Raw genomic sequence first — 26667 nt, 5'->3', positions numbered from 1 at the left:
TCATGCTAAAATAAATAATATTGTCGGGTTTAAAAGGTGAATTGTTCCTAATTAGAGCTAAGTAATGTTATGGTGTCCTCTGGATCTAGCCTAATTAAAACAGCATTTCAAAGGTCAAAAGCTAACATGTATTAATAAATCATAAAGGCTAATAACTGCAGCTGGTGCATTATTTTAATTACTAATAAAAATATGCTTTGAAAGCTATTTCTCATTATCATTGTGTGAAATGTTACCATCAATCGTATGTGGAAAAGATTCTATTTACATATTCTTTTGTTCTGTTTCGCTGTTCGTATTTCAGTTCTAAAGGCAAATCAACCTGCACTAATAATCATCAACTCAACTCACAACATGTATCTGATGACCACTTAAGGCAAAGATAGCAGTTTTGGAATTAAAATAATTATTTTCAAGCACTGTGTTAGCACTGTAAGAGTCAAACACCCGACTCCTTTGCAACGTCACTCTGAGTTTGAAGCTAGATTTTCCAAGATTTTATTGAAGGGACAAAAATCATTATAACTGTGAATATTTATGAGTTCAAAGTGTAGACACAGGTGTCTGCCTACAGTCAGATGTATGACCTGCCTGAATATGCTACCCCAGATACTTATCTCTACAGAGAATTTTCTTTTTCTCTACAACATGATTATTCACAACAATAGAAAGCAGCCATGCAAGTACTGGAATATTCATGTTTTCATGCAATTTGACTGGCAGTTCTGTAATTGTGGTAAGCTGCTTTGACCAAGGTTTCTATAGCAACAGCCTTACTGTCAATTCTTACCTGTTTTCTGGTCATCCATTGTACTGAGCTTAGTCTCGTCAGCTACTGTTAAAAGGTAAATGTATAATGGTTAGCCCAGTTAGTGACCATGCCCCACATGCAACCAACATTCCTTTTTTTGTATATTCTTTTGAAGTTAGGGGGGCCTTAGCAATGTCATCCTTCATGCATATAAACTGCAATAGTAAGCAAACATTCTGGATAGAAATGGCAGCAAACTAGTAACCTTCATGCAATGTCAGTCATGTTCACATCACAGGCAGGTACAATGTTATTTACATGTTAGCACATTGCAACTAATCAAGACAAGTCAATAACACCAAACTTACTGTCCTCTGAAGAAGTTGGTGAATTAGGGATTGCAGTTAAGATATTCACAAGTATTGTAAAGGAGAAAACCTGATTATATTTCATTATTCTGAGTACGGAATTTTGCATTTAAACAATCAGAACTCACTGTTTAAGGTTACTAGCTTCCGCACTTCAGAATCTAAATGCAATGGCAGAAAAAGAGATGGGCTTGTTAGCATTTGCTTCTTCTCTGTTGTTTTGTCAGTTAAAATGACTACAGTTGATTGCCTGTCTTAGTTGCTGCTACCTTTTAGGGCTTCTGATATAAATACAAAACATGAGTCTCCACCAAAAGTAGGACTAGCTCTACTTTCTAATTCTGAAACATCTCTTCAAAAAAACACTTGCACTCTTAATATCTGCATCAAAATCTACCTACAAAGAGAGAATACTAGGGATCTTTAAGGCTAATTGCATTATAATAATGAACTGAGACTAACCCTGTCTATCCAGAACCACAGCATGGAACATTTTACATAGGGATATTCAATGTAGATTGTTGAGTGAAACTTTCATCTCCATTTTAATGAATGTGTTCTATATCTATGTATACACATATATACAGAGAACTCCAATATTTAAAGATATGGACATTTACAAGTGGTAAGAACAATGCACAGGCCAGTTGGCCACTCACGTTAAGAATATTTTACTTCACACTAGTACATGTTATGCACAGTATTACTGCACATAAATGACATGTTTGGAATTACAAAATCTGAATACTTACAACATGAAAATCAGGTTCAAGTAAAACAATTGAAAAAATATCACTCACTACCTAGATCCATGCTTTTGGATTTTCGTGTTTTAACAAACTCCAACTGACTGGCATCTGAAAACTGCTTTGTACGCTTTTCTGACATGCTCTGGCGTCCAAAACCCTCTCGCTGGAAGGCAAGCACTGGATCAACATCTGGACTAAGAGTGCTGTAGGAAGGGAAAAAAATCATGCGAACATTTATCAAGATCACGCAACCTTTCACTCTGCAGAGAAAAGCATTTATTTAGCATGTGACTTCTACCAATAATAAAGTACACATTTTCAGATAAACCACTTGAAGTAGTCACACACATGATGAATTTGTTTCACTGCATCAAGCAGTTCTAGTTAAAGAGAACCAAGAATTTCACTTACAAGTTTTCGTAAAAAATAAGCTATGCATATACTATCAGAATATACAACCCCAATATGGGAATAATTTAATAGAGAAAAAAATACAATTTCTTTTTCATAATGATAAATCAGTATGTTCTCTTAATAACAAATGTTAAGATTTTTTAAATCATGAAATATTTTTTTTGAAAAGCATAAATAAAATCTGCCCTGCTTGAAACCCACAGAGAATTACCGAAGTTCTTCATTTAAAAACCTTCAAACATTAAAAATCTTCATAGCATTTTGTGATTTCAACCTGGCTCTGACATACAAGCATACATTACATTACATCTGACATACAATGCTCCATTACAGAGCAAGTATTTGTCACAGTGGTTACACCGCTAAGCTGGACTTTTTGTCTGTTTGATAGAATCATCGAATCATAGAATGGCTTGGGTTGACTTTAAAAATGATCCATTCCAACGCCCCTGCCATCATTATTCAAGTCCTTCTGCACAATTCAGGTCTTTAGCCAACAGCAATGAGAGTTTCATCATGCCTCACAGGAAGCTTTTTGAAGATAGATTTAATAATATTGTTCTCATGTTGGTAGAATCAGAAACAATGAACAAAATTAGTTTGGCGTGGAAGTTAAACCCTAAGCTTGCCAAGTGTCACAACAGCCATACCACATGTTGAAAGAGAAGAAAAGAAAAACAAAAAGAAAGAATTCAAGGACTACTGCAAGATCATTTACTGCTAATAGACCAATTGAAAGGAAATTCACAAATGGGTCTTCTCACTCCCAGAAAAGGAGAGCCTGAAGGCAAGTCCAAAGAAGCTAGATTTCTACTTCAGCTAGCAGAAAAATAAATCTGAGGTATAAAATACTGGGAAAAAAAACCCAGCAAATACTGCGTGCCACCATTATCTATCCAGCAGGAAGAAGATCTCTCAGAATTCCTTCCTCTGAATGGTGGAACATTTCAAGAGAAAAAAAAGTCACTGAAACTTCTGAACACTGTACATGTTGTACAAAGTATTATACATATATATACATATATATATACACATCACTGTTCAATATGTTTCAAAAGAATTATTTTCTATTTTAAGGGCTAGTTATAAGACACAATTCATACCTAGTGAGAAGCAGGTAAAGAACAAGTTTCTGCAGAAAATGACTTATACTTTTACATAGTGTAATGTGAACATGTTGATGTATGCCACGTACTATAATGTACAGAAGCTTTTTGGAACACCTGGGTATTAGGTGTTACATATAATGAAGAAGAGGTAAGGATATGTGCTCAGAGGCCTAAAGTACTATAAAAGGTGAAAATCACCATCCACATTACTAGACAGTAGAAGAAATTCAGTCTAGCAATGGTACATTCACAAATAATAAGATATGTGCATGAGACAAGCATGAAATACTTAAGTGAGAGCAGGATCAGAGCTTATATGAATAAAGTCAATGTCAAGTGCCTTTTGACTTTAATGTTTCTGGCTCTGGCTCATAATGTTTTACATTTAATTGCAGCAACTATTTCAGGGATGTCTGCACAATTTAGCAACGTTTTGAAGCATATGCTTAAAAGCTCTGATGAATCAGAGCCTGAACCAAAAAATAACTATTTAGTCCTCATATTCAGTCTCAGAAAATAGGGAAGAAATTATCTCCACATGATAGAAAGATAAAACAGATGAGACCAACATATACTTCTAGCCTTTACAGTAGTGCAACTTGTAGCTGAATATGAAACCCCTGAAGTCTGAAAACGTTTTCTGAGTGACTCAACACCTTTCATAATCAGATCATAAATGACTTTCCCAAGGCCACACAGGAGTTTATGGCTCCCTACTAGTCAGCACTGTCTCCAAAGGCTAGAAAAATGTGGTTTTACTAAGTGAAAATTTTCTCTAGCAGCATCTGCTAGTGCAGCTCACATTAGTTTAAGATGACCAGCTCCATCTTGCTGAACAAAATGTATCATGAGGCCCTTCCTTCAAAAGGGGTGAATTTCTAACAGTATTTGCTTTGGCTGCACGCTCCTTTGTTTCATATGAGCCTGCTTTGATCAGCATACATAAAGCTTCTAATAAAGTTAAATATCATTTTCATATAAAAACAGTCTGAATATATATATTCATTTGAAGCCCTGAGAACATGCAAAAACTCCAAAGTTAAATAAAACATGGAATGGGCACCGTGGGTCACATAGAGAATGGCATGGTCTGACACAGAATCAGCAGTTGCAAATTCTGGAGACCAGATCGAAACGTTTCTACTGCCACTATGTTTAAGGTATTTCCTTCTGCTGCCCTTGTCTGCACTTATCTATGCTTATCACAACTATCTTCCACACAGATTTATTATGAGGATTATTACTTTATGTTTGCAAAGTATTCTGAATATTAGGGGTGCTACTTAGCACAAAAAAAAAAAAATTGGTTACTCTCTGACATCATAAAATCTCATACGATTTTAGAGTATAAATATCAGAGTCAAAAGTCATCAGTTTTCACATTCGGGTTGATGAATGACCCACAGGCGTGTTTTAATAATTACAGAACACGCAGATCACAGGAGTTTAAATGCACATATGTTGCCCAAAAGTATTCAAAAGCCATACTGAAAAGAAGTCATTGGAAAAGCCAGTGAGCATGGAGGAGTAACTGTTACCACTAAAAGTGCCTCATTTTAATATTTTTCAACTACATTAACTGAAGACAGAAGGTGAATTTAATGCAAGTCATTAAGCGATGCCAAATACAATTTACTATATTCTAGCATTCTTAACAAATAAGGTTTCTGGAATGACAGCTGATCCTTAAAAGAATGTAACCGTCTTCTGACCCTCGATGTTATTAAAATTCCACTTATTAATCCTGTCTTATTGCCCCTTTGTTTTCATAACATTTTCATCAAGGATTAGGGAGATATTGTCAGGCTGGAAAAGCTTACATTTTCTTCCGTGATTCAGAACAGCTGCCATTCTTGTTTGGATAACCCTTCATCCATATTCTTAGTTTTACCCTTTGTGCCTTCCAGCAAAATTATACAATGCACCTTCATTTTACATGTCTTCCCTTCACCCATTAGCAGCAGGAAATTAATGAACAATCCACTCCCACTACTATTTACTTGCATACGAACAAAATATTTTCTATAGCAAGGTGCAATAGTCATCTACGCTTTTAACTGCAATTGTATCCGAAGACCTTTAGAATTTCTTATCAAGATTCTTTAAAGGTTTTAAGCCTGATCAATTCAGCACTATTAATCCCTATTTTCTTTACTGTGACTCTCATTTTTAAAGAAGTCTATGAATAGCAAAATACACTGCAGAAACAAATGTAGTAAAAGCGTGTGCAGGTTTCAAACAGACTCTTATTATATGCTGTATTTTTTCGCTCATATTCACATAAAAAAAAAAATCAATAAGCCCCTATGTGCAGTCTTGAGTACTATTCTACTTAAACATCTTGGATTTGCAGCTATAAAGGTTTTTACGAAAGACAGATGGCCTTTTCAAGGGCCCAAACTGCAGGTATATCTTGTCCAAGAGAAGAGTTGCAAAATTGTTGAAAAAGGCAAATGAGGATGCAAAAAAGTAGCTTTTTATATAATCATTAAAACTGTGTTTAAAAATACAGAGCTCGATTCCTGGACAAAAGATGAAATGAACTAACATAAACGAAAGAAGAAGCTGACAGGCACATATCAGCTGGCAGGTGCTATCGCTGTTTTATGAAGATGTTGCTGACACATCCTTAACAGGCATGAGAGACAAAAGAAATAGGAAAATTTGTATACTTCATTCCATTTGTGGTAATTACCTAGCTTTAAGCAGTGGCAATGAACAGAGGTGGGCTTTTATTTTGCTATTACTATAGATAATTACAGGACTTGCAAATTAAATCTAAGATCTGTATTAATTGTACTTAGCAATAAACAGTATATCTTTGCTGGGAACATAAGCAAGTCAATAATGGAATTCAATGCACTTCTCATTAAAAGTCTTTTGTTAAATTGTGTAAGTGTAATTAGAGAGTCAACTTAAGATGCAAAGAAATTACTTCTATTACAGATAAAACACGTTCACATTAAAAATGTGAAATTATTATAGTACAGTGCCTTTGCACGACACAAATATTGCCATGATACAAAAGGTATCCCTTGTGCATATTAAAGAAAACTCAACTAGTTCTTGTTGCGCAACCATAAACACTAACAGGCAAAATAAAGAGCTGCCTTGACCTCTAAGCAGATTTTAAAATTACTGTATGTTATTGGGAAAGTCAAGAAAGTACACAGAAGTATTACAAGACTCCTATTTATGTATTGGAATATGAAAATTAAATCTTTCTTTTATAGACCTAGAAATACTTACAGTGAGAATTATAAATTAAATTTTCCAATAGTTACTGTTCTTTTCATCTCTCATAAATTTAGCGTAGCTAGCTAAATTAGTGCTAGTTCAAAAACGTGCCTAGAGACAGCACAAAACTCCGATGTGAATTAAGAAGTCTAACAATCTATGTATATAGACTTTCTTCCTGAAACAGGGGTAATTGTAAATATGAAAACAGTGAAATGTGATGGAAATCTAAATGTGAAGGGGAAAAAAAAAATCATACTAGTAGTAACCAAAAAAGTAAACTAAATAAAAAGACAACTGCAGTCATCTGCTTTTTTCCTTCCACTAAGCCATGCCTTACCAGTCTGTCGACTCATTAATTGCAGCTTTAGCCCATCCACCAGTATCAACAGTGCCAAACCCAACATCATCATGGGAACTGGATGAAGACTGGTCAGAGAGGTGCGGAGGGAGTACAGACAGCCTGTCATCCTCAATAATGACAGTGTCATCTTGGGGCATGTTCACTGTTGGAGAAAGCTGATATTTACCTGAACAATGAAAGGGAAAAAAAATAGAAATGAGAAGTGAATAATAGCAGAGAGCACCTTGAATAATATATAAACACAACTGATAAAATAGAAATCCTACTGATAAGAGCAACACCACAGGTAATAAAATTAGCTATGTCTCACTTTCCATAGATCGTCCTATGCACGAGGTCTAAAAAGTAATATACACAGCTTGTACCTGCAGTCTATTGCAAGAAGTCAGTAATCTTCCCTTGCATCAAACATTTCTGAGGAAATGAAAGTAATGTGCCCATAAATATTATAAAACCACTACCACAGTTGCTTTTATAGTGATCAATATATGCACCATTATATTTCCCAGTATTTCAGTGTGTTTTGATGCATAAGACTGAAGTACAGTTTTCAAGCTGATGAATACAAAGTACAAGCAATTGAACCTATAGAAATCCAACATCAAAACAGACTAGACTGCTATAAAGACTATCAAAAAGTGTAACGCTTTCATTGCAATGGTTAGTACCGTAATTATGGTTTAAACTGAATAAATCAGTTTTTCAGGATATATGCATGACATGCAAAGTTGGGAGAATAGGGATTACTATAATTGTAATTTGGAAGATGACAGAAAATCTAGAACGATCACTATTTAAGCTCTAAACATGAAAGAATTAGATTATTTCAGTATTCAGAAACAGTTAAATGTTGATGTAAGGAAAACAATGATTTGCAAATTAGAATTATAGAGTTATCTGAGATTACTGCAAATTATTATTCCTTCGCACTAGGTACACATAACTTTTTTATGTGAAGGAAACTCTTTCAAAATATTCTTTGCTGATGGATATTGATGCTTGACTTAAAAATCTCTGTCATCTAAAGTGTCTGATCCCAATGCTCACACTACACATAACATTATTTCCAATGAATGATCACGACAGCACGTTAATTTTACTACCAGGTATGTATCGCTTGCTAAAACAATTAGTAAAAACATCACATTTCATAAAAAGAAAAGCAATAGTTTAATCAGCCAGTGATCTGACAACAAACTGTCGATTATTCTAACTCTGTGATTCACTGCAGTAATAACTCACAGGTAATAATCATACCTTATTTTTATTACAGATATAGAAAAGTTGTAAGACTGCATAGAATTAGTGGGAGATGTCCTCCCAGTCTGTTTGCTCCTCCCTCTTCCTCCTTCCTGCTTTGTTTTTTTCCGGGAAATATTTGAGTTACTGTTACTGCTTTTGCATGCAATTATGGAGGGGGAAAAAACTAAACTGAACTAAACAAAATCAGTAACCAACATATTGAGTAAGTAGCTAATTACTACATGGCTGGCTAAAATCATCACTACACTAGAGAATACATTTTGAATGGTTTTCCAAAGAGAGAAAAATGGGATTCAAAAGAGATCTTTGAAAAAGGTGAAAGTGGTGAAAGTGCCTAGAAGGAAAAGGCCCTGTGTATCAAACATCTCATCACGTCAACCTGAGGTGAATGTGTTCAGTTTGCATAACAGCTGATTCTATGCCCAGCAATAGCTTCTTTGACGGACAGGTTCATGTTTATCCTGGAGAGGTACTTCTTTCCAAACATCAGGTCTGCAAGATTGTTAACTCTGTAGTTAATAACGTCTCCAAAGAACTGATTGAGAAAAGGTATAACCTTATGGCATCCTGCAGATTGAACTTCCCATTTGAGAGGCTACAGTAATTCAGTAACATTTTTAACTTTTCACTACCCTTCTTTATATCTGACAAGGGTGAAGAGTGACATTTTATTAGTTGCTTTGGAATTAGGCAGAAAGCCCATCTGACATGCCTATGCTTTTCACTGCAGATGAAGCTAAAAGCAGGTGAAAGGCTTCACCCCCAGCAGATGGTTCAACATACCTCAGCAAAAGGCTCAATACATTCTTTGTAGAGAGCTTAGCTGAAGTGGATATAAAATACCCCTGGAGAAAGCAACTCCATGAGCGTTGTGAGAAACATTACAAAGGAACTTCAAAGAAACTTCAAACCTAGTAATCATCAGTATATTTGACTGATCTGCAAAACTGAGACTTTACTCAAGCTGCCTACAAACCTTTCCAAGACAGTAATTTTCTCTCGGGCTAGAAAAGTGCTATTAAATTTAGAACCTGAATGAACATCAAGTCCAGTTTTGCATATATTAGTTCATCTTCAGTGAGGTAATCTGTAATAGTATGTACTACTCTGTACAGTGTAATAAGGAAGGGAAATTCTTCCTTTCAGGTGTGTCACACCACAGGCCAACAAGGCTCAAATTTCTCGCACCAGTAACCAATCTAAACAAGTGTAGCATAAGGACCCTATCAAAGTATGGGGTAAGAACGGTTCCCAAACACTTGCTCAGAAAAAGAAGTTGCTAAACTCCTATACTGAATGACTGGTCTCCAGGTCTATGGAACTTAACAGGGAAAATCACGTCAAACAGCAATGCTTCCTAGCTGACCATAATTTGGATGTGAATTAAGCCACAAACATAAAGTAATTTAAACAAACAAACAAACCACCAAAGCAAAACAACAGCATGTATAGCCTATAAAATGATCAACATGCTCACATTGAAACCAACCAGCTTCCAAAAGGTCCTTTTAAATCTTAAAAATTCATCAAGTTTACTTGATTTGTTAGAATAATTTGGCTTTGATTATACTGCACTGGGAGGACCAACTCATCTGCCCTGATTTTTGTTTTTACTATTGCCTTTCCTTAAAAGGAAGGCTTCAGAAACCTGTAGAGTATCCTTAAAATAAATTTAAAACCAAATATTACTTTACGAGTGAGAGCATTTTGACCTTGAAAACTGTGGGATTATAATCTGTGGGATTCAGATCAACGCTATGCTTCAAGCTTCTTCCACAAGTACAACTAAAAATATATAAATTCTGTCATTCTTAATGCACTTAAAGCACTTTAGAAGAAAATGAAAAATATGTTGGGAACTTCAAGCTGATTATTAATTTCTACAGCTACAGAAGACAAAACAATAACGATTGAAACAATAAAAAGAAAATAGTGATGGTGATACGGATAATAGAGATAAGACTTACTAGAGGAAGGTTACAAAGAATTGTCCAATGAGAAATTAGAACATTTCCAGATCTTCCCTCATTTATTTTTCACTAACTGGTCACTCATTCCCAGCTATGTATAGTGAGCTACTGCAAAACTTCCTGCAGATGGCTTCATCATTTAATATTCCCAGTTAAATAAAGGTGGGATTGGGAATAGAACTGTGAGAACTTCTAAGGACTATATGTCTCCACAATACCTAGGCATTGGATCTCAAGAGAGTGCTCAGAACTGTCAAGACTATTGGAGTAGACAACCACCTTCAGTTCAGATTCCCAGCTGGGGAACTCTATTATGCTTGTAAAGGGTTATTTTCACTTCACTAACACAAATACTCTGTACTTCTACCTAATTTATTTATTTTAGTGCTTCTTCCTGATTTCTATCCTGAAGATAGCAATTATTTATGCAGAAAACAAAGTATGGCCTGTTGTGTAGTAACTGCAATTTTTACAAACTTCTCTGAGATCATTCAGGATGAAAAGTAGATTCAGTGCAAGTTTTTATTGTTCTGTGTACCCCCTAAAAAATAACTTCTGTTTAGTCACAACTGGCAACAAAACCCACTGTGCTCATGAAAAAGTATCAGAAATTGGATGAAAGACATAAAAGAGCTCTTTGTACTAAGTTGTTTCCTGAGTAAGAATAATTTATTAGAGAGCAGCTATGTATTCACATGTTACAAAACACAGGAGCATAATGGATAATATACAAGGACGGTGTATCAGAAGAAAAGACTTTAATTTTAATCACAGAGACAAGCAGACTAGCACAACACAGTTACTGTTTTGAATGTACTATCATCTTGCAACCTGAACATATTAAAACAAATAAATAAACCTAAGGGTTTAGTAAAGCTATCTAACTCTTGGGAGATAATACCTTCATTGTATAATTTCCAGAATACAGGAAATGCTTCCGTACATATATAGAATGTGTTCCTTGGATACACAAGCACTTTGTCTCTTCATCAAAAAAATTCAGTTAAATATCAAGCAGAAAAGTGTAAGAGCATCTATAAATTAGTAGCAATAATCTTCTGGAGAGGTAGCTTCTTGTAAGAATCATACCAAAAAATTATGAGATGTTGTCTTTCTCCAGCGAGCAAACAGAAGTTGACATAATTTAAATCACATTCTAAAATAGATATTTTATTCCCACTCTCATAGCAAGGTTCTAATCAGGGGTTTTGCTGCCCATTATGGATTGAAGGAGTAAAGGAAACTGTTGTAAATGTGTTCTCTGAAAAGTACATGACGGATATTTGAAAGAAGCAAAACTCATTTAAAAGTCTTGTTCAAACCTTGAGGAATGACTGCAAAGAGCAGGAATTCTACAGATCTTTGAACTATTTCTTTTGAATGGTCTGAATTGGGAAGGAAAAAAACTTTAAAACCACTGATTTTATCAAGTAGTAAAAGAAGCATTAAGTGGCACTACCTCACACATGAAATCAAACTGGGACTTCCTTGCCACTAGGTATCAGGAGTATTAAAGTTTGTATAGCTCAATCCATTGAGGGCTATGTAAAAATGCACCAAGTGATTCAGATGGTTCCTCAGTACTGGGAGAGGACTCAAGGGAATCAGCACTACAAAAAGTGATTCAAAAAGCACTTTTTTAGTTGTTTTTCATTGTCAGAAACAGAATGGGGAGGGCAGACCCGTGAATTTAGACTGTTTCTAGAACTAATCCTTGCTTTTAGGCCAATTTTCAAGAGAGGAGGAAAGATTCTGTGATGTAACACTGCATATAACTTCCTAGGAAAATAAGAGGAGCGCTGAGATTTTTCTCACTATAAACACGAATTCAGGATGTTCAGTGGATAATGCTTGAGCCTTAAAACTTTAGCTACTCTGAAACAAACTTTGTATAGGTCTCTGCCAACTGGTTATAATATTGCTCTGTTACACAGCACTACAAGAAAATAGGAGTGCAGTAAAAGACTGTCAACAATGTGCTTTTAATGTAGTGGTACTGATTCATACAGAAAGATTAGCATAATAAAAAACTGACTGCTTTCTGAAAGCTGAGTTTAAACGTGACAGTTCTGTGAAGAAGCCATGATTGCAGAGGGGAGTGAACTAGTCCTGGCAAAACCAGTTTTCAGTTACACCACAGCAGACCATTTTTACTGTAAGATTCAGGCACAACTTGACCTTCCAAGTGCTACCAACTAAAGTATCAATGGATTTAAGTCACAACCTACATAGATTTGTACATAGATCCTATTCTCTGAAAACAACAAAAAAGGAATGATTCAGAGGAAATCAAAAGATTTCAGGTTATTGAATTAAGACACAATGCAGGATAGATTTTTTTTTTTCCCTATTTAAACATAGTAGAAGTGCAAAAGCACTAGATTTTAAGAGCTTTTGGAAAGATTTATGGTCTTTTTTAGGAACATATGTTATTGGCTACCACTAAAGGAGTGATACCAGACTGATGAACCGCTACTTCGATTTTGTGTGGCAAGTCATGAGTTTCTTTGATGTGGCAGAACAGTGCACTGCCTGAAGTATGTGTACACAGACTCTCTTGGGGCTTCTTCTCCCATCACTGGACAAGGTGTTTAAGCAATAATGCCTTAATGCTTACAGGAGTTGGAGTTGCAAATCCTCTGAAATAGTGATGGGAAAAGCAGAAGACAGTGCTTTGCAAACATTTTATCTAAAGCCTTGACACCACAAGAGCTAGGTTTGTTTTAGGGAAAGTAGTGCTAAAGACTGCTGCTCCTTAATTTTTTCAACAGATCTGCATTTTTTGAAAAAAATGTCTTCTTTAATAGCCTGGGACTTTGACTGAAAAGGTTTCATGCTTCCAGGATTCTCCCTTCAAAGTTCCACAAGATGTAAGGCGATAAAATAGAACATGATTTATTTTTAATTACAGTTGCCCAACTGCACCAAGTTAGACAAAAGGTCTAACTGATGAAATATCTTAAATAGCAAATTAGCTTTAAATTAGTTAAGAGGTTTTAAAACTAGTGCCTTGTGCAGCAATAAAAATCAAACCAACAAAGAAATGAAATACCCTAATAAGCATAAATGGGGACAAGATTTCCTTGTCTATTTTTATGCTTCCATTTGACTAAAACAGAGAAGAACAAATGCTGGAATTATAAATTTGTTATAGAAAGTCACTGACTTTTCGTCATAATGAAGACCCAACATAGAGACTACGCCAACCAATTTCTTCCCCCAAATCAGACAATGAAAACCATGGTAGACTCTCCTATGATTTGTTCTATGACCTGCCATGGGATAAGAAATTCACTTTATAAATCCATTTATAAACTTTCTGTGGGAACCTCATAGTGGCCTTGCAGTAGCTGAAAAGGCCTATAGGAAAGCTGGAGAGGAACTTTTTATAAAAGCATGTAGTGATAGGATGAGGGTTAATGGCTGTAAACTGGAAGATGGTAGATTTAGACTAGATATTAGGAAGAAATTCTTCACTGTGAAGGTGGTGAGACACTGGAACAGGTTGCCTAATGAGGTTGTGGATGCCCCCTCCTTAGAGGTGATCAAGACCAGGCTGGATGGGCTTTGAGCAGCATGGTCTAGAGGGAGGTGTCCCTGCCAATTGCAAGAAGGTTGGAACTAGGTGATCTCTAAGGGCCCTTCCAACTCAAACCATTCTATGATTCTATGATTTATTGGCTTTTTTCTCCTCACAATGTGTATCCAAAAGACTTGTGTAGAACAATTTTAAGGCACGTTTTAGGTTGGTCATGGCAAATTTCATATTCCCTGGCTCCCACATAAATAGCACACTAATCACCTTTCCGTGGATTGCAGAAAGGATGAAAACAAAGCACATTTAGCAGAGCTCATCTGACTCACCCATGATCCTGCTCAGTGCAGCATTCCTCGTAGGCGACTCACTGAGCCCCTCAATCCCACTGTACAGGGAATGGGAAATCCTCCGCTCCCTGTCGTCCAGCAGTGTCTCTATGGGCAGCTCTGGACCAGACGGGCTCCCAGGTGACTCCAGCTGCACAGAGAGAGGAAAATTAGTGCTGAAAGTGTATTTAGCAGCATGGGGGAACTATAACAACTTGCCTAAGGCCTAGACCTGTCTGGGCACCAAATGAGCTAGAACTTCTCTCTGTGGACAAATATAATTTGCAATGACAGCTCTGCTTAATGACCAACTTTGTAGGCCACTTTACACTGCACCTCCTATGGCGCCCTGTCAAATTTCAAATCCTTCAGCAGAAAATTGGCGAAAAAAAAACCCACACTGCATTTTGGTGTCTCTTTGTTGCAGAATTTCTTAAACAGACAGTTAGGGCTTTTTTTTCAGTATTAATGGTAGACAGCTGGGTCATCTTTCCCATATCGACAGCTTGTCAGAGCAAGACTTCTGCCAGAGTGCAGAGGAGAAACTCCACTTGGAATTGCGCTGCCAGCACTATTTGAAGTGGTGCAATTTGCTTTCAAATGTAATCATCACAGAAACCCCCATGAAATTGCACCACAGATATTAGCATCCAATACACACTCACACCTTTTATAATTAGGAGAAAAACAATAGAATGAAAGAAAAATCAAGTTTCACATTAACTTTCAATATTTATTTTTTTGTATTCATGATGAGTACCCTGTCATTCTTGTCTGCAGAGTACAGGGATCTTATGTTCTTCTTTCAGTCCAATCCTTGGCACTGCTGCAGCACGCTGCTAGAGCCACTAGCAAAGTGGCACTAGCAAAGTCACCAGGGCAAAGTCTCTGGCTGGTTTCCACCAGAGCAGCTGGGTCTAGGCTCACCAGCACCCCAGGCAGAAGGCAGACCCCCTGGGCTGCGCAAAGGCCAAGGAAGAAGGTGGTGCAGGGAGGGATGGAGATAGGCTGCTTGGCCACATGCACAGAGGATAAAGTTGCTTGGATGGCCTTTTCCCCATCCCAGGGCCTTCCATCACAAGTCTTCTCCATGCGACTTCTCAGTTCAACCTTAGACTGGAGAACCTGATCATCTGATCATCCTTTTTTTTTCTGTACGTACCTCTCAGATTTTTCAGCAAAAGAGGAAAAATTATGCTTTCCCCAGAGAGTCACAGATACTCAGTGGGAAGCAGAACCCACGTGCAGCAAGAAAGAAAACAATCTGCTATCATCTAGCTAGATTTAGACAGTCCATTAGCTCAAGGCACTGCCAACACAGCTCCTCAGAGCAAGGCAAGCAAACAACAGTCAGCTGACATGCCCAGCTTGATTGTCAGTGATCAGAAGCCAGCTGAGGGGATGGGAGGCCACTCACTCCATTGCCTGACCCCTTATCATCCAGCCTCCTGCCTGGAGAGCTCTCAGCTCACCTGAGCTCTAGCACCCTTCTGCTGATTTATATAAAAGCTTCACTGAGAGCATTAAACCAACTAAATGCCACGAACTACATATAGTTCTATTAAAAAGTAACAAATCAAAAAACAGATATGTTTTGCACGGTACGAACTTACACGACCAATCATTACCTGTTTTCACCAACGTGCCTTTTACTGTTGATGTGCAAAGTTAAATTCTAAGAACAACATGCCTACACAAATCCCACAGATACATTTTATGTGTACAGGGACTGGAAGATACTGAGCACACAGCAAACTCTTCAAAGCTGCTGGGAGTGCTTATTTCACTGGACTGGTCTCTAAATGAGCATAAGAGGAGTAGTTCATTGTTTCCTGAATTCTAATAACAAGAAACATGTTTGTTATGCTGCTTTTTCTTTTTTTTTTTTTTCTTTCAAACAGCTGCCTATTATTAATCACCCTACCCACATTTCCCAGAAGACTAAGAAAAGTATGCCATGAAAGATTTCTAAAAATCTGCTTGCAGGGCTGAAAAGCACTCAACAACAGCCTTTGAGGCAGTGGCTTTGAAGTCAGCCCGCTGGACGAACAATTTTTGACATTTGGCTGCTGGCATGTGGCCACGTACACTGAGGGGCTGGAGTTTCCCAAAATGCTGCATTCTTGAGTTGCCAAGACCACAATCGGAGGTCGCAGAGTCTGTAAAAATTATTATTTCTGTTCAAAGCCATCATCTGTTTAATATAAATGAGAGATTTAATGAAGTTCCAAATTGTAGACTTATCTTCCTTCGTTTGATAAGCACTGGGGAGATTTACTGCATCGGAGGGTCAACACAATTACAATTGGAGGCACGTCAAGCTGCAGGAGAATAATAAACTTGCAGTGCAAGTGAATTAGACTCAATAAGGTTTAAATTGTGAAATGAGGATTTGTTTTATTAGTTTTTTTAAATTGCAGATTACAACTGACAGCTTTACTGAAAAGTGAATTAAACAATATTTGTAGTAAAGAAATCTAAGGCAAATTCAAAAAGAGTAGGAACACTAAATTTTGACAGATTGGGGGAAAAATACAGAGCTTTTACTGCTTGAGAGCTTAAATTTGCATAATAAATACATTAAATGATAAACTAACCTTTATTTTACTGCCTTAAAATAAGGTATGAAAATATAAAGTGCTTTGGGATTTATTCTGCCCGTGCTATATTGACGTAACAAGCGTCCAGTGTTTCATGAGCCACATGTTGTTTTTCATGTGACAATCCATCAAATTTCAGACTCATTTGTAGGAAGGTCTAAAGAGATTTTCAGAAAGATACTCCCAAGAAAAGATCTCAGAATCAGAGAAATATGTAGAAATATAAACTTGACAGAGTAAGTACAGGATAAGTACAACCAGTAGACGAGCACTGTGATCAAATGGCGGTGTTATGCGAAGTAAATCATGTATTTTACCATTTTCAGGAAGAAAACTTTTCCCATTTCTAAGCAGCATCATAAAAAGACGTGTTCAAACAAAGCTATAGACAGCCAACTACAAAAATATTTTACAGAAGATCCAGTGGCTGTCATAAAAAAAACAAAAATCAGACAGGAATTACACAAGTGACATGCACCAAAAAAATCTTTTCCTTGCATTGCCAGTAGAAAGTCTATGTAAGAAAAAACACATTTAATTTGGAAACCGTGCTGTGGGCAAGACAAAAAGATCAACAATCCAAAGTAAGATTACAGCTGAAATAAAGAACTGCTCCTCCTAATGCAATTCTAATAAAGGCCTTGAATTAAACATCCCAGCTTTTTTTCTTAGCTGATACTAGTGTTAGTCAGTATAATTTAATTGAAGTGATAACAAATTGATAATACAAACAAAGACGTATAAATGCCTGACCTTCATTAAAGGCTCAGCTAGGAAATAAGCCAGGCAGCAACTCACCCCTAATATGTTTTATCAGTAGCCACCCTAGCAGCAGTACTGCTTGGTATAAGACTTGAGAGTCAAGCAGTAGTTGAGGTTGGATAGATCCTCTGGAAACCATCTAGTCCAGCCTCTTGCTATAAGCTACACTCACTAAGAGCAGGTTGCCCTGGGACTTTTTCAGCTGGTTTCTGAATACCTCCAAGACTTCACCACCTCTCTGAGCAACATCTGCCAGTTTTTGACTGCTATTGCAATAGAAGATATGTTTAAAGAGTTTTCAGTTTATACTCTTAGTCTTTTATCCTGGCACTGGGTACTACACAGAAGAACTTAAATGGGACTTTACTCCCCCCATCACGGATTCACAGACACTAAAAAGATCCCCCGTAGCCTCCTCAACTCGAGGCTACAGTTTTTCCTCTGTGTCCTAGCATTTATCTGTAATAAACGATCACATTAGTCAGAATACAAGAAAACCTTACATGCTGCAGATTGCCTGTATTCCTTTTCTCTCCATTCTCTTAAAATAAAACTAGAAATAACATTCTTTTTCTTCTTTTTTTTTTTTTTTTTGAATAGAAAAGGTCTTCACCCTGGCCTTTTGTCATTCAGATAAGAACCAGCTGTTAGCTAAAGCACTATCTGTACTAACTAGCCCAGCTGCTGCTTATCTAGATGATAAAAGGACTACTAATGCAGTCCTTTTTAGTTAAACACCACCATCCATCCTATCTGAAGTTATGCACATAAATATAAAAAAAAAAGTTTACACGCAAGAACATTGCCAAAATATTCAAAGCATAAACAAACTTTTTTTTTTTTTTTTTTTTTTTTTTTTTTAAAAAAAAAGAAAAGAAACAATAATTATACTCTTTCATTTGGAGAGTAAGTTATCCAAATACAGGCATGAAAGCATTATGGGTTTTAAGAAGCCGGTATACAAATTTGTTAAAATTTATGCTGCATCCAGGATTCTGAAGCTCTTTCTGTCACACAGAATCATTCTTCAGCCTTTCTTTCTCCTTTCTTATCTGCGTACTGTGGCTAATACGATATCCAAAATGCTTCAATTTTCTTTTTCAACAGATAATTTTACACTACTACTAACCAATATTAGCTATGGTTGAGTTCCCACATTATGGAGAAACTTTGCAAGATGGGAAAATGTAGGTAATAGCCAGTAAGAGGTCAGTTTTGACGTATATGCACAAACAGGAATCATTAAATCTCAATTTAATTAGTATAATGTTTCTAAGAAGTGTTGCATTCTTGTTCTGATCAAGCTAAAAGTACAGCTTTGCAGAATGTATTTAGATGGTAAGTTACTGAGGAGGAACCTGGGTCAACATGGAGTTTATAAACTGACAGGGATAGCAAATGGTTAAGGGAGACAAAAATAATTCATAGTAAATGAGCACAGGTTCAACAGAATGGAAGACACAGTGACACGATGAAATAAGTAAACATATTTATATTTCACTCACTATTTTTTTAATAATTATACTCTGCAATTCACACACCGAAAAGACTACTAGGAGACTCTAAACAGACTGTTAACAAACACTGTATTAGAAACTCAAGTATAATGTGCCACAATTTTTAAAACCCCACCAAAACAGCCCAAGAAATTAAGAGAGAGGTTAATGATTTTAAGCAGCACCCTTCATAGGATACTCAGACTGAAGATAAAATGTTCTCCAGGGACATCAGGCATGTACCCAGGGGATCACTGGCACTACTCAACAGCAAATGAGCAAAAGAGGTTCTGAGGGATAAACCCATAGTAGGGAAGCTCAGTGATTTCTGTGTCTGTCATTATTGTCAAATATACCAGGGAGATTTCTATACCTGACCTCAGCCTTTTTAGCAAATAAGACAAAGAACCAAGGTCAACCAGAAGAAAACACCTAGGAAACATTAGATCAAATGGGTAGGTGAGAAAGTCACCCAGGTTGAATGGCATTCTCACAGAAGCCCTGAAGGGACACGTATGTGAAACTGCATAACTGCTAGCCAAAATGTACAACATTCTATTAAGAATGGCTGTGGTGCCAGAGGACTGGTGGTTGCCCATACACCTGGAAGCGATCTTGGGAACTACTGACCCAGGAGCCTGGTGTTCAAGATTAAATGGTGGAATCTACAATAAAGAGATTGAGATAAAATCATTGAGAATGGGTGACACAAGTTTGTGAGGCGGCAATGCTAGTCTGTCAGAGGAAATCCTGCCTCACTGACATGCTAGAGTTGCACAAAGATGCCAGTAAGCTCCCCAAGTTCTCTCAGGCAATAAAACAGACATAATACATTAGCATTTTCCAAAAGCTTTTCCCATAGCTTCATATCAAAGGCTTTAAAGAAGGTAATTTTTCATAGAACTGGACTAGGTTTTCATTTGCTGAATCAAAATCTGGCTAAAGGATTGGAAACACAAAGCAGTCTTCAGGATGGAGAAGAGTCAGCTGTAGATTCCCCCCGGGTTACAGTCTGGGAACAGCTTAAACTGATGAGCAGCTTTATCAGTGACCTGGATAAGGGGCTAAACAGTGAAACTGGTGTTTGAAGAAGATATTAGAGATTTTTTGATAGTTAATTGAAGTCCAGAATGACTTTACAAACTAATCCAGTGAGGAAAAACAAATAAACAAAAAAAGCATATGAATTTCAAAGTAAGTAAGTAATGCATTAAAGGAAAAAATGATGCTGAATATTTTATACTGGAAAGAATAGATGTTTGTTTGTTTCTTTTGTTTTTCTTTTTGTAGTGAAACCACTCACTTGAACAGTCTCTCGCACTAATCTGCCAATTTACTTAAGCAGTTGATTAGGTGGTAAGGTCCTTATATGGTCTGGATTGATGACTTTCTCCACTTCAAGGTACACTCTTTTTTCAACTCAGCAACCGGAGCAAAGATGAACAGACATGCGGAAAAAAATTTGGAGATCTGCAAATCGTTTGCAAATCTTTTTTTCAGGCAGGTTTGGCATGACATTATTTCTGTCAAAAAGGTGAGACAGACAAGAAAAACCCTTGAAATCTCCCATTTTGAGGAAAATGGTGATGTACTCTCTCTTAATGGTACACAAGTGCTGACTGTGTGTGACATGAACAGAGTGCCTCTAAGCATTCTGCGCCTCTAAGCTGTCCAGGTTGAAGGACTGAAGAGAGCAGGATTCCGAAAGTAACAATTACCTTTATTTTCTTGAATCAGCACATACTGCCAGCAGCTGCACTCATCTGGCTGACAGTCACGCCTAAGCGCTGCACACGCATTATGGTGATACAGCCAGCAGCTGTTTGCCCATACAGGCTAATTGTCATAATATCACTAATTAACTGAACACACTGCGAGGAGCTCAAGTGTTTCTCCTTAAATCTTAGGCTCCTCAGTAATTAAAAAAAAATATATCAACAATGAGTTAAAGACCCAAAAAGCTGCGTGGCTACATCCTATGAAAACTGACCTGTTACATATTGGCCATATGTGATTATCAAGTCAACACTATTGTTATTCTTCCTTTCTTTTTTTTTTTTTTTTTGCCACTGTCCACACAACTTTGGAAACTTAACTTATAGTATCTCTGCTTATACAGGAAAGTTTAAGTGTCAACCCAGAATGCTAATATGCTAATCCCAGTGGGCTAGGCTGTATCCAAATCCCATGCTAAATGTTAGAAAAATGTTTTTGTTATACTAATCTAGCAACATCCATCACATACTCACTGTGTGATTTGTTCTGGAGTGGCTGAGATATTAATAAATAATAAATAAAGCTTTGCAACTTTTATAACAGGGCAGTTTACAGAGGAAACTATATTACTGTACTCTAAGTAGATGCAATGCATACAAGAAAAATTCTAATCCACAGCCTTAGCTTGGAGTTCATTCATAACTACCACTCACTCCATGCTTTTATCAATATTTACTACAAGATAGTTCACTTGAAAACCTAGATAGGTTAGACTGTGTCTCCAGGTGAGTCAATAAAACCCTTTTGACAGGCAGTAAAACCACAACAGCATAAAAAGGCTTTCTACCTTCTGGGAAGTTTGTGGTCTCTTTTGAGTTTACAGTTATGTCAGAGATGATGATGTAAATGATCCCCTCACTACTTGTCTGAAGACAAGATAATATGGTTAGGGTGTTTATGTATGCTTTCATTGTTACAATAATTGCTTCGTAAGTCTATAGCACGAGAACTGGTGAAGCTGCAAGAGAATAATGCTGGCACAGAACAAGGAGTATCAGAGGCAGTTGCACTACAGTCTGAAACAGTTTCTCAAGCTAAGTATGGAAGCCTGAAGACTTTCTGACCAAAAAATAAGCAGCTCACCTGCAGCAGAAGGGAGGTGGTTGTCCCTGCCTTTCTCAGCCAGCACCCAGGGACTGAGCCATCCTCCTTTCTAGACAAGAATCCAACTACAAAAGGAATCAAGGACACATGAAATTTTTTGGTCTGAGCAAAAAGACAAAGGGACAGTGCTCTGCAGAACTACAACGTCAAATCATCAAATCAGTTCTCCCCTCCTCACAATGCTTAGGGCTGATTATGAAAAATGAACATTAAAAATAAAAGAACTTAGTATTCATACAGCTTTCTTAAAATCCAATTCAAACTCTCTCTTACTCAAGAGAAAAGATGAGTTGCCCATCTTTCTCAAAAGAACATGAGTTCATTTTGCAAATGCAAAACAAAGAATTCCAGGAGGCAGAGGCCTGACCTTGGGCTGCGGTGCGGCACTGACCATGTCACCAGAATGGAATGGAATAAACAATTCTGTTGACAAAGCACTAAAGGGAATATAATCGGGCTCTGTTCCACTTAACTGTGGTTCTGCAAGACTAAAGAGAGTGTAAGCTATTTATTTTTGTCAGTCACATGGGCACATACAATCCTGAATCAACACAGGAAAGGAATCAATTGAACAGGATCTTTATTATTGTTATTTTGGGGTGACACTTTGGGAGACCAAAAAGTGAGGCATACCCACATGAAATACCAGATAAAATAAAGAGTTGTGTAAATGTGAAGATTTCCTTTTGTCTTTGAGAAAAGAAAGTGAAAACCCTTTTCTGAAGAACAAGCTAATGAAATGTGTGACAGGATCCGCCTGTGGGATACTTCTCCTCCTAACCTGCAAGCTCTTGAATCTTCCCCTGGACAGATGCCATGTTTTTCGGATTTTTTTTTCCTGATATTAAAAATCTTCACAAAGACTGTACACTAATCTGGTAGCAGTTACAGGAATATTCTATTAGAACATCTTATGTACCAGAGCATCTAAGAAATCAAAACTGCTGAGTAAAGCACAAGTTAGAAAGACGTGGCCAATATGTGATGCTCCCTGGGAAAACAACCATCACTGCAAGCCTCAGCCACGCTGAGCTGCTCTCCACAGGGGCCTCAGTCTACATATGCATTATTTGGGGCTGAACTACCTAAGCATTATGCTCATATGTGATCTTCATGTCATATACATAAATAATATTAACATAGTTTATCAATCTTATATAAGAATATCTAAAGTTTAAATCCTTTCGATTCCTAGAAAAGGAATTAGGGTTTAATTCCCAAATGGTGAGAAAAATTTCTCTTTGCTTTGCATTTTACCGAAGTCTGGGCCTGCAAGGCTTTTAGAAAACATTCTTCAATAGTGCCAGCTCAGCAAGTAAATAGTTTTATGTTCATGCAGCTTGTGACTTCATCATATTAAAATACACAAATAGTATTTACATCGTATTTCCCTTGGCTGAATGGAATGACAAGTATTCCTGAGAATAAATGGTTACCAAGAAATTATTTAATATAAGGTGATCACAGTTCCAATAATTGCACATCAACACTTCTCCAAATCACGATGGCTCATCTCGCTATCTTATAAAGATGTTAGGAAATGCACAAAACCCACTAAGATAGACTCAGATAGATACAGTTTCCCACCCTTCCTCATGATACAAATCCATCTCAGCATATGTAAATCTGATTCTAAAATCATTTCCTTCATTCAGAGCATAAATACTGTAAGCCATGCCACTTTTGCCAAATGATTTCTGCAAAAAAAAAAATTGTGTAAATATCAAAGAGATGTAGGGCAGAAGATTATTTTTATTGTGGATGATCAGCAATACTACCAGATTTAAGGAGCTGCTCCATGATGTTTATAAACACTGTCTAGATACATTTGTTCTAGAAGACTTTAACTAAAATTAGAAAGAAAGCTTTCTGTGCCCTTTCTAGAAGAAAAAATGTAAACACAGAAATAGACTATAATATTTCTTCCCATATAGAAACATACAAAAAACACCTGAAATTGGCTTGAAATAAGAAAGACTCCAACTGAGAGAATCTGTACTCTCTAGGGTTCAGAACTCTTGCGAACACAGGACGTTACCAAATATTAAAAGGTCAGAATTCTATCGACACCAGGTGAGAAACCAGTGAGCATCCAAACTGTCTTTCCAGCAGTGTGTGTGTATGTATTAAAGCTACATATAAGCGCTCAGTCAGGAAAAGCTTAATACTTTTAGAGAAACCGGTGTCTTTTTCAAAAAAGAAAGCTGCTTTTCAATTAAGAAGCTATGAATGGGAATTTTTTTAAAGATTGATTTTACACAGTAAAAAGTAAACCCTGCCCTTTCCCCTTAGGCAGGATCTGCAACACTAAACCAATTTGTTCTTTTCCTTTTGCTCAAGGAAAAGGAAAAATTCCGAGAAGACCTTACTGGTGTTAGAAAGAGTGAATGAATGACTTTAGATGCCTTAAGAACAGATGTCTCCCTGATCTGCCATTCAGCCGCATCTTATTTCACTCAGTAACATTTCTCTAACGCATCAAAACCATTTTGAAGTCTAGCTCAGTCCTACACAGCATCTGCAGCCTTTCTCAGTATCATATGTCCACATATTTCTACTAGATAACATTGTTTACATTAATCTAGAAGGTAAAACTTACACAAATCACAAAAACATTTGAAAACATCAACACATAAACACAGCACTGGAGAAGACCAAAGCTGTAAAGAATATCAGAAAAAGAATCACCGCTGAGCCCTGACTTCAGTGTCTAGTACTTCCCTGCAATGAAGGTGAAGATACAACATATTGAAAATAACAGAATTATTTGCATCCAATTTTGAAGAATCTTTAAAGGGAACTTCTAATTGCTTAGATAAAATGAACTAATGAGATATATAAGCTTTACTTTTCATTTAAAAAAATTCAAAGTGACAAAGAAGCAAGTCAATTGACACTAAGTCTATAAATTAAAGATTCAACAGACCTGCATTAAAACCTTCAAAGTACAAAAATCACATAAGCAGTGGGATCCAATTACAAAATCAATATAGTTTTATTCAGTGTTTCCTGTTATCCATTGATGAAAATACTCAAAAGAAAAACTTTATTGATCTGGTAATAAGGTTAACATGTCTAACACTGAAATTCAGATCATTTTGTAATTCTCTCTTTCTTTAGCTCCTCAAATATTATTTTCCTAGTCTCAGAAGAAACAGAACATCTCCTATAAAGAGAAATAACTTAGAAGAAGTTAAAAATCCCAACCCCAATATCAGAAGCATATTACCTCATTGCATTTACTTATTCGCCTTGCCACAATAAGCTGAATCATTCCTCGTTTGTTTCCTTCAGTGGACATGGATCTTCTTAAAGTTTCCATAGCATCTTGATTTGTTTTGCCTAGTAATGATTCTCCATTTACTGCTATTAGTTGATCGTTCACTCGAAGCCTGCCATCCTGGAAGGGAAAAGTTATCGTCAGTCACGCAAAATATGCTATGCAGAAGTGTAGTCTGATGGAGAGAGGGGAAAAAATGAAAAAGAATCAAACAACTATACTAAGACCTAACAGTTTATAGCCAAGAGGACACTCATGTTACAGCTTCTATTGCAGCTGTCATAGGAAATGTCTATTCCAACCATTCACTGATTTGCACTCAAGCCATTACCATAATCTGTTTGAGTAAATAGCATTCTAACTGAACTGCACCAGAGATGCTTGTGTCCTACCTGGAATCTTTAAAAGCTGTTAAAATCATCCAGTACTAAACAAGACGTTTTGTACAAATTGAAATGTTACCTCCAATGGCACAATTAAAAAATGTTAGTTAAAGAGCAATCTCATTTCTGTACATGTGGTTGTTTTCAAAATAGCATAATAATGGAAAACAGAGGAAGACAAAGCACAGAGATGTTCCTTCTTACCTTGGATGCTGCTCCACCGTTAATGATGGACTTGACAAAGATTCCTAAATCGGCATGATTTTCTTTTGACCGATTCCCTTTGACACTCACACCAAGTCCAGCTGATCCAGAGTCATTAAGTGGAACTTCAAATGTCAGGAATTCCCTGGTGCCATCAGGTGTGAGAACAAGCTCTTCTTCTTCTGCTTTCTGTCAGGAAGATTAACATGGGATTACAGAAGAGCATTTCTCCTCAGGAATTCTCTTCCTTCCACAGCTATTAGCATTTAAAAAAATGCTTTCAACTGCAATGACACAATATTTTCCACAGTAATTATTTGAAGAAACATGAACAAATAGTGTATTTTCAATCACCTCCAGCTGATGCCTGGAATCAGAAATATCTTATGTTTGTGTCTAAGTGCTTCTCTGTCTAGTAAAATAATTGAATAGTATGCCATTACTGAATGTGTCATTAGTGCCAACACACATAAACTATTTCATTAGCCAAAAAAAGCCATATCTGAAATATTTTGTGATTTGACTACTTACAGAATTTTTAAAATATCATCATAATCCGTGGTATCTTTGTGATTCATGAGGAGAAACTACTTGCAAGAAAATTAAATTCAAAAATTATTCAGTTCCCTCATTTTGTTTAAAACTAGCTGTATTAGGAAAAACAGAAAATCACACAGCTGAGATCTGAACGACACATCTCTGCTATTGCCAGGCTTAGTGTCAAATCCAGTTCAGCATGCCAATTTTCCCATCTTTTCTGGCTCTTCCCTTTTCCTCTGTCATCCTACTCACATCTTCAGTTCTTTACTGCTCTCCACGCTGTTTTAGGTTCACTAGGACAATCCCAGATTTTGAACACCTGGAATTATAATCACAGTCCAGCCAGTGCCCCTGGCAAGGAGCTGTCAGGGCACTCCAATACCACCAAAAGCCATGAAGGGAAGGTGAGTGCCCTTTCGCTTCATCTCCTGCT

The 26667-nt window shown here is 36.8% G+C and overlaps 1 protein-coding gene across 16 annotated transcripts in view; it reads right to left on the bottom strand.

Annotated features, from left to right (window-relative positions):
* PARD3 (par-3 family cell polarity regulator) overlaps positions 1-26667 on the bottom strand; it is a 426281-nt gene that overhangs the window by 151869 nt on the left and 247745 nt on the right. For 10 of the 16 annotated variants that reach the window (XM_048952157.1, XM_048952158.1, XM_048952142.1 and 7 more), the window contains 7 exons: positions 25695-25883; positions 25057-25227; positions 14090-14240; positions 6969-7158; positions 1920-2071; positions 1248-1280; positions 791-835 (listed from right to left, as the gene is read on the bottom strand). In XM_048952157.1, the coding sequence (XP_048808114.1) occupies positions 791-835; positions 1248-1280; positions 1920-2071; positions 6969-7158; positions 14090-14240; positions 25057-25227; positions 25695-25883 (931 nt within the window). The remainder of the gene's footprint in view (positions 1-790; positions 836-1247; positions 1281-1919; positions 2072-6968; positions 7159-14089; positions 14241-25056; positions 25228-25694; positions 25884-26667) is intronic. The other 6 variants (XM_048952144.1, XM_048952151.1, XM_048952147.1 and 3 more) reach the window with 4 other exon arrangements.

This window comes from Lagopus muta, chromosome 7, assembly GCF_023343835.1.
Source record: "Lagopus muta isolate bLagMut1 chromosome 7, bLagMut1 primary, whole genome shotgun sequence".
In the NCBI taxonomy this organism is placed as follows: domain Eukaryota; kingdom Metazoa; phylum Chordata; class Aves; order Galliformes; family Phasianidae; genus Lagopus; species Lagopus muta.
Note: the sequence above shows the minus strand (reverse complement) of the source record. Positions and strands in the feature narration are given on the sequence as shown.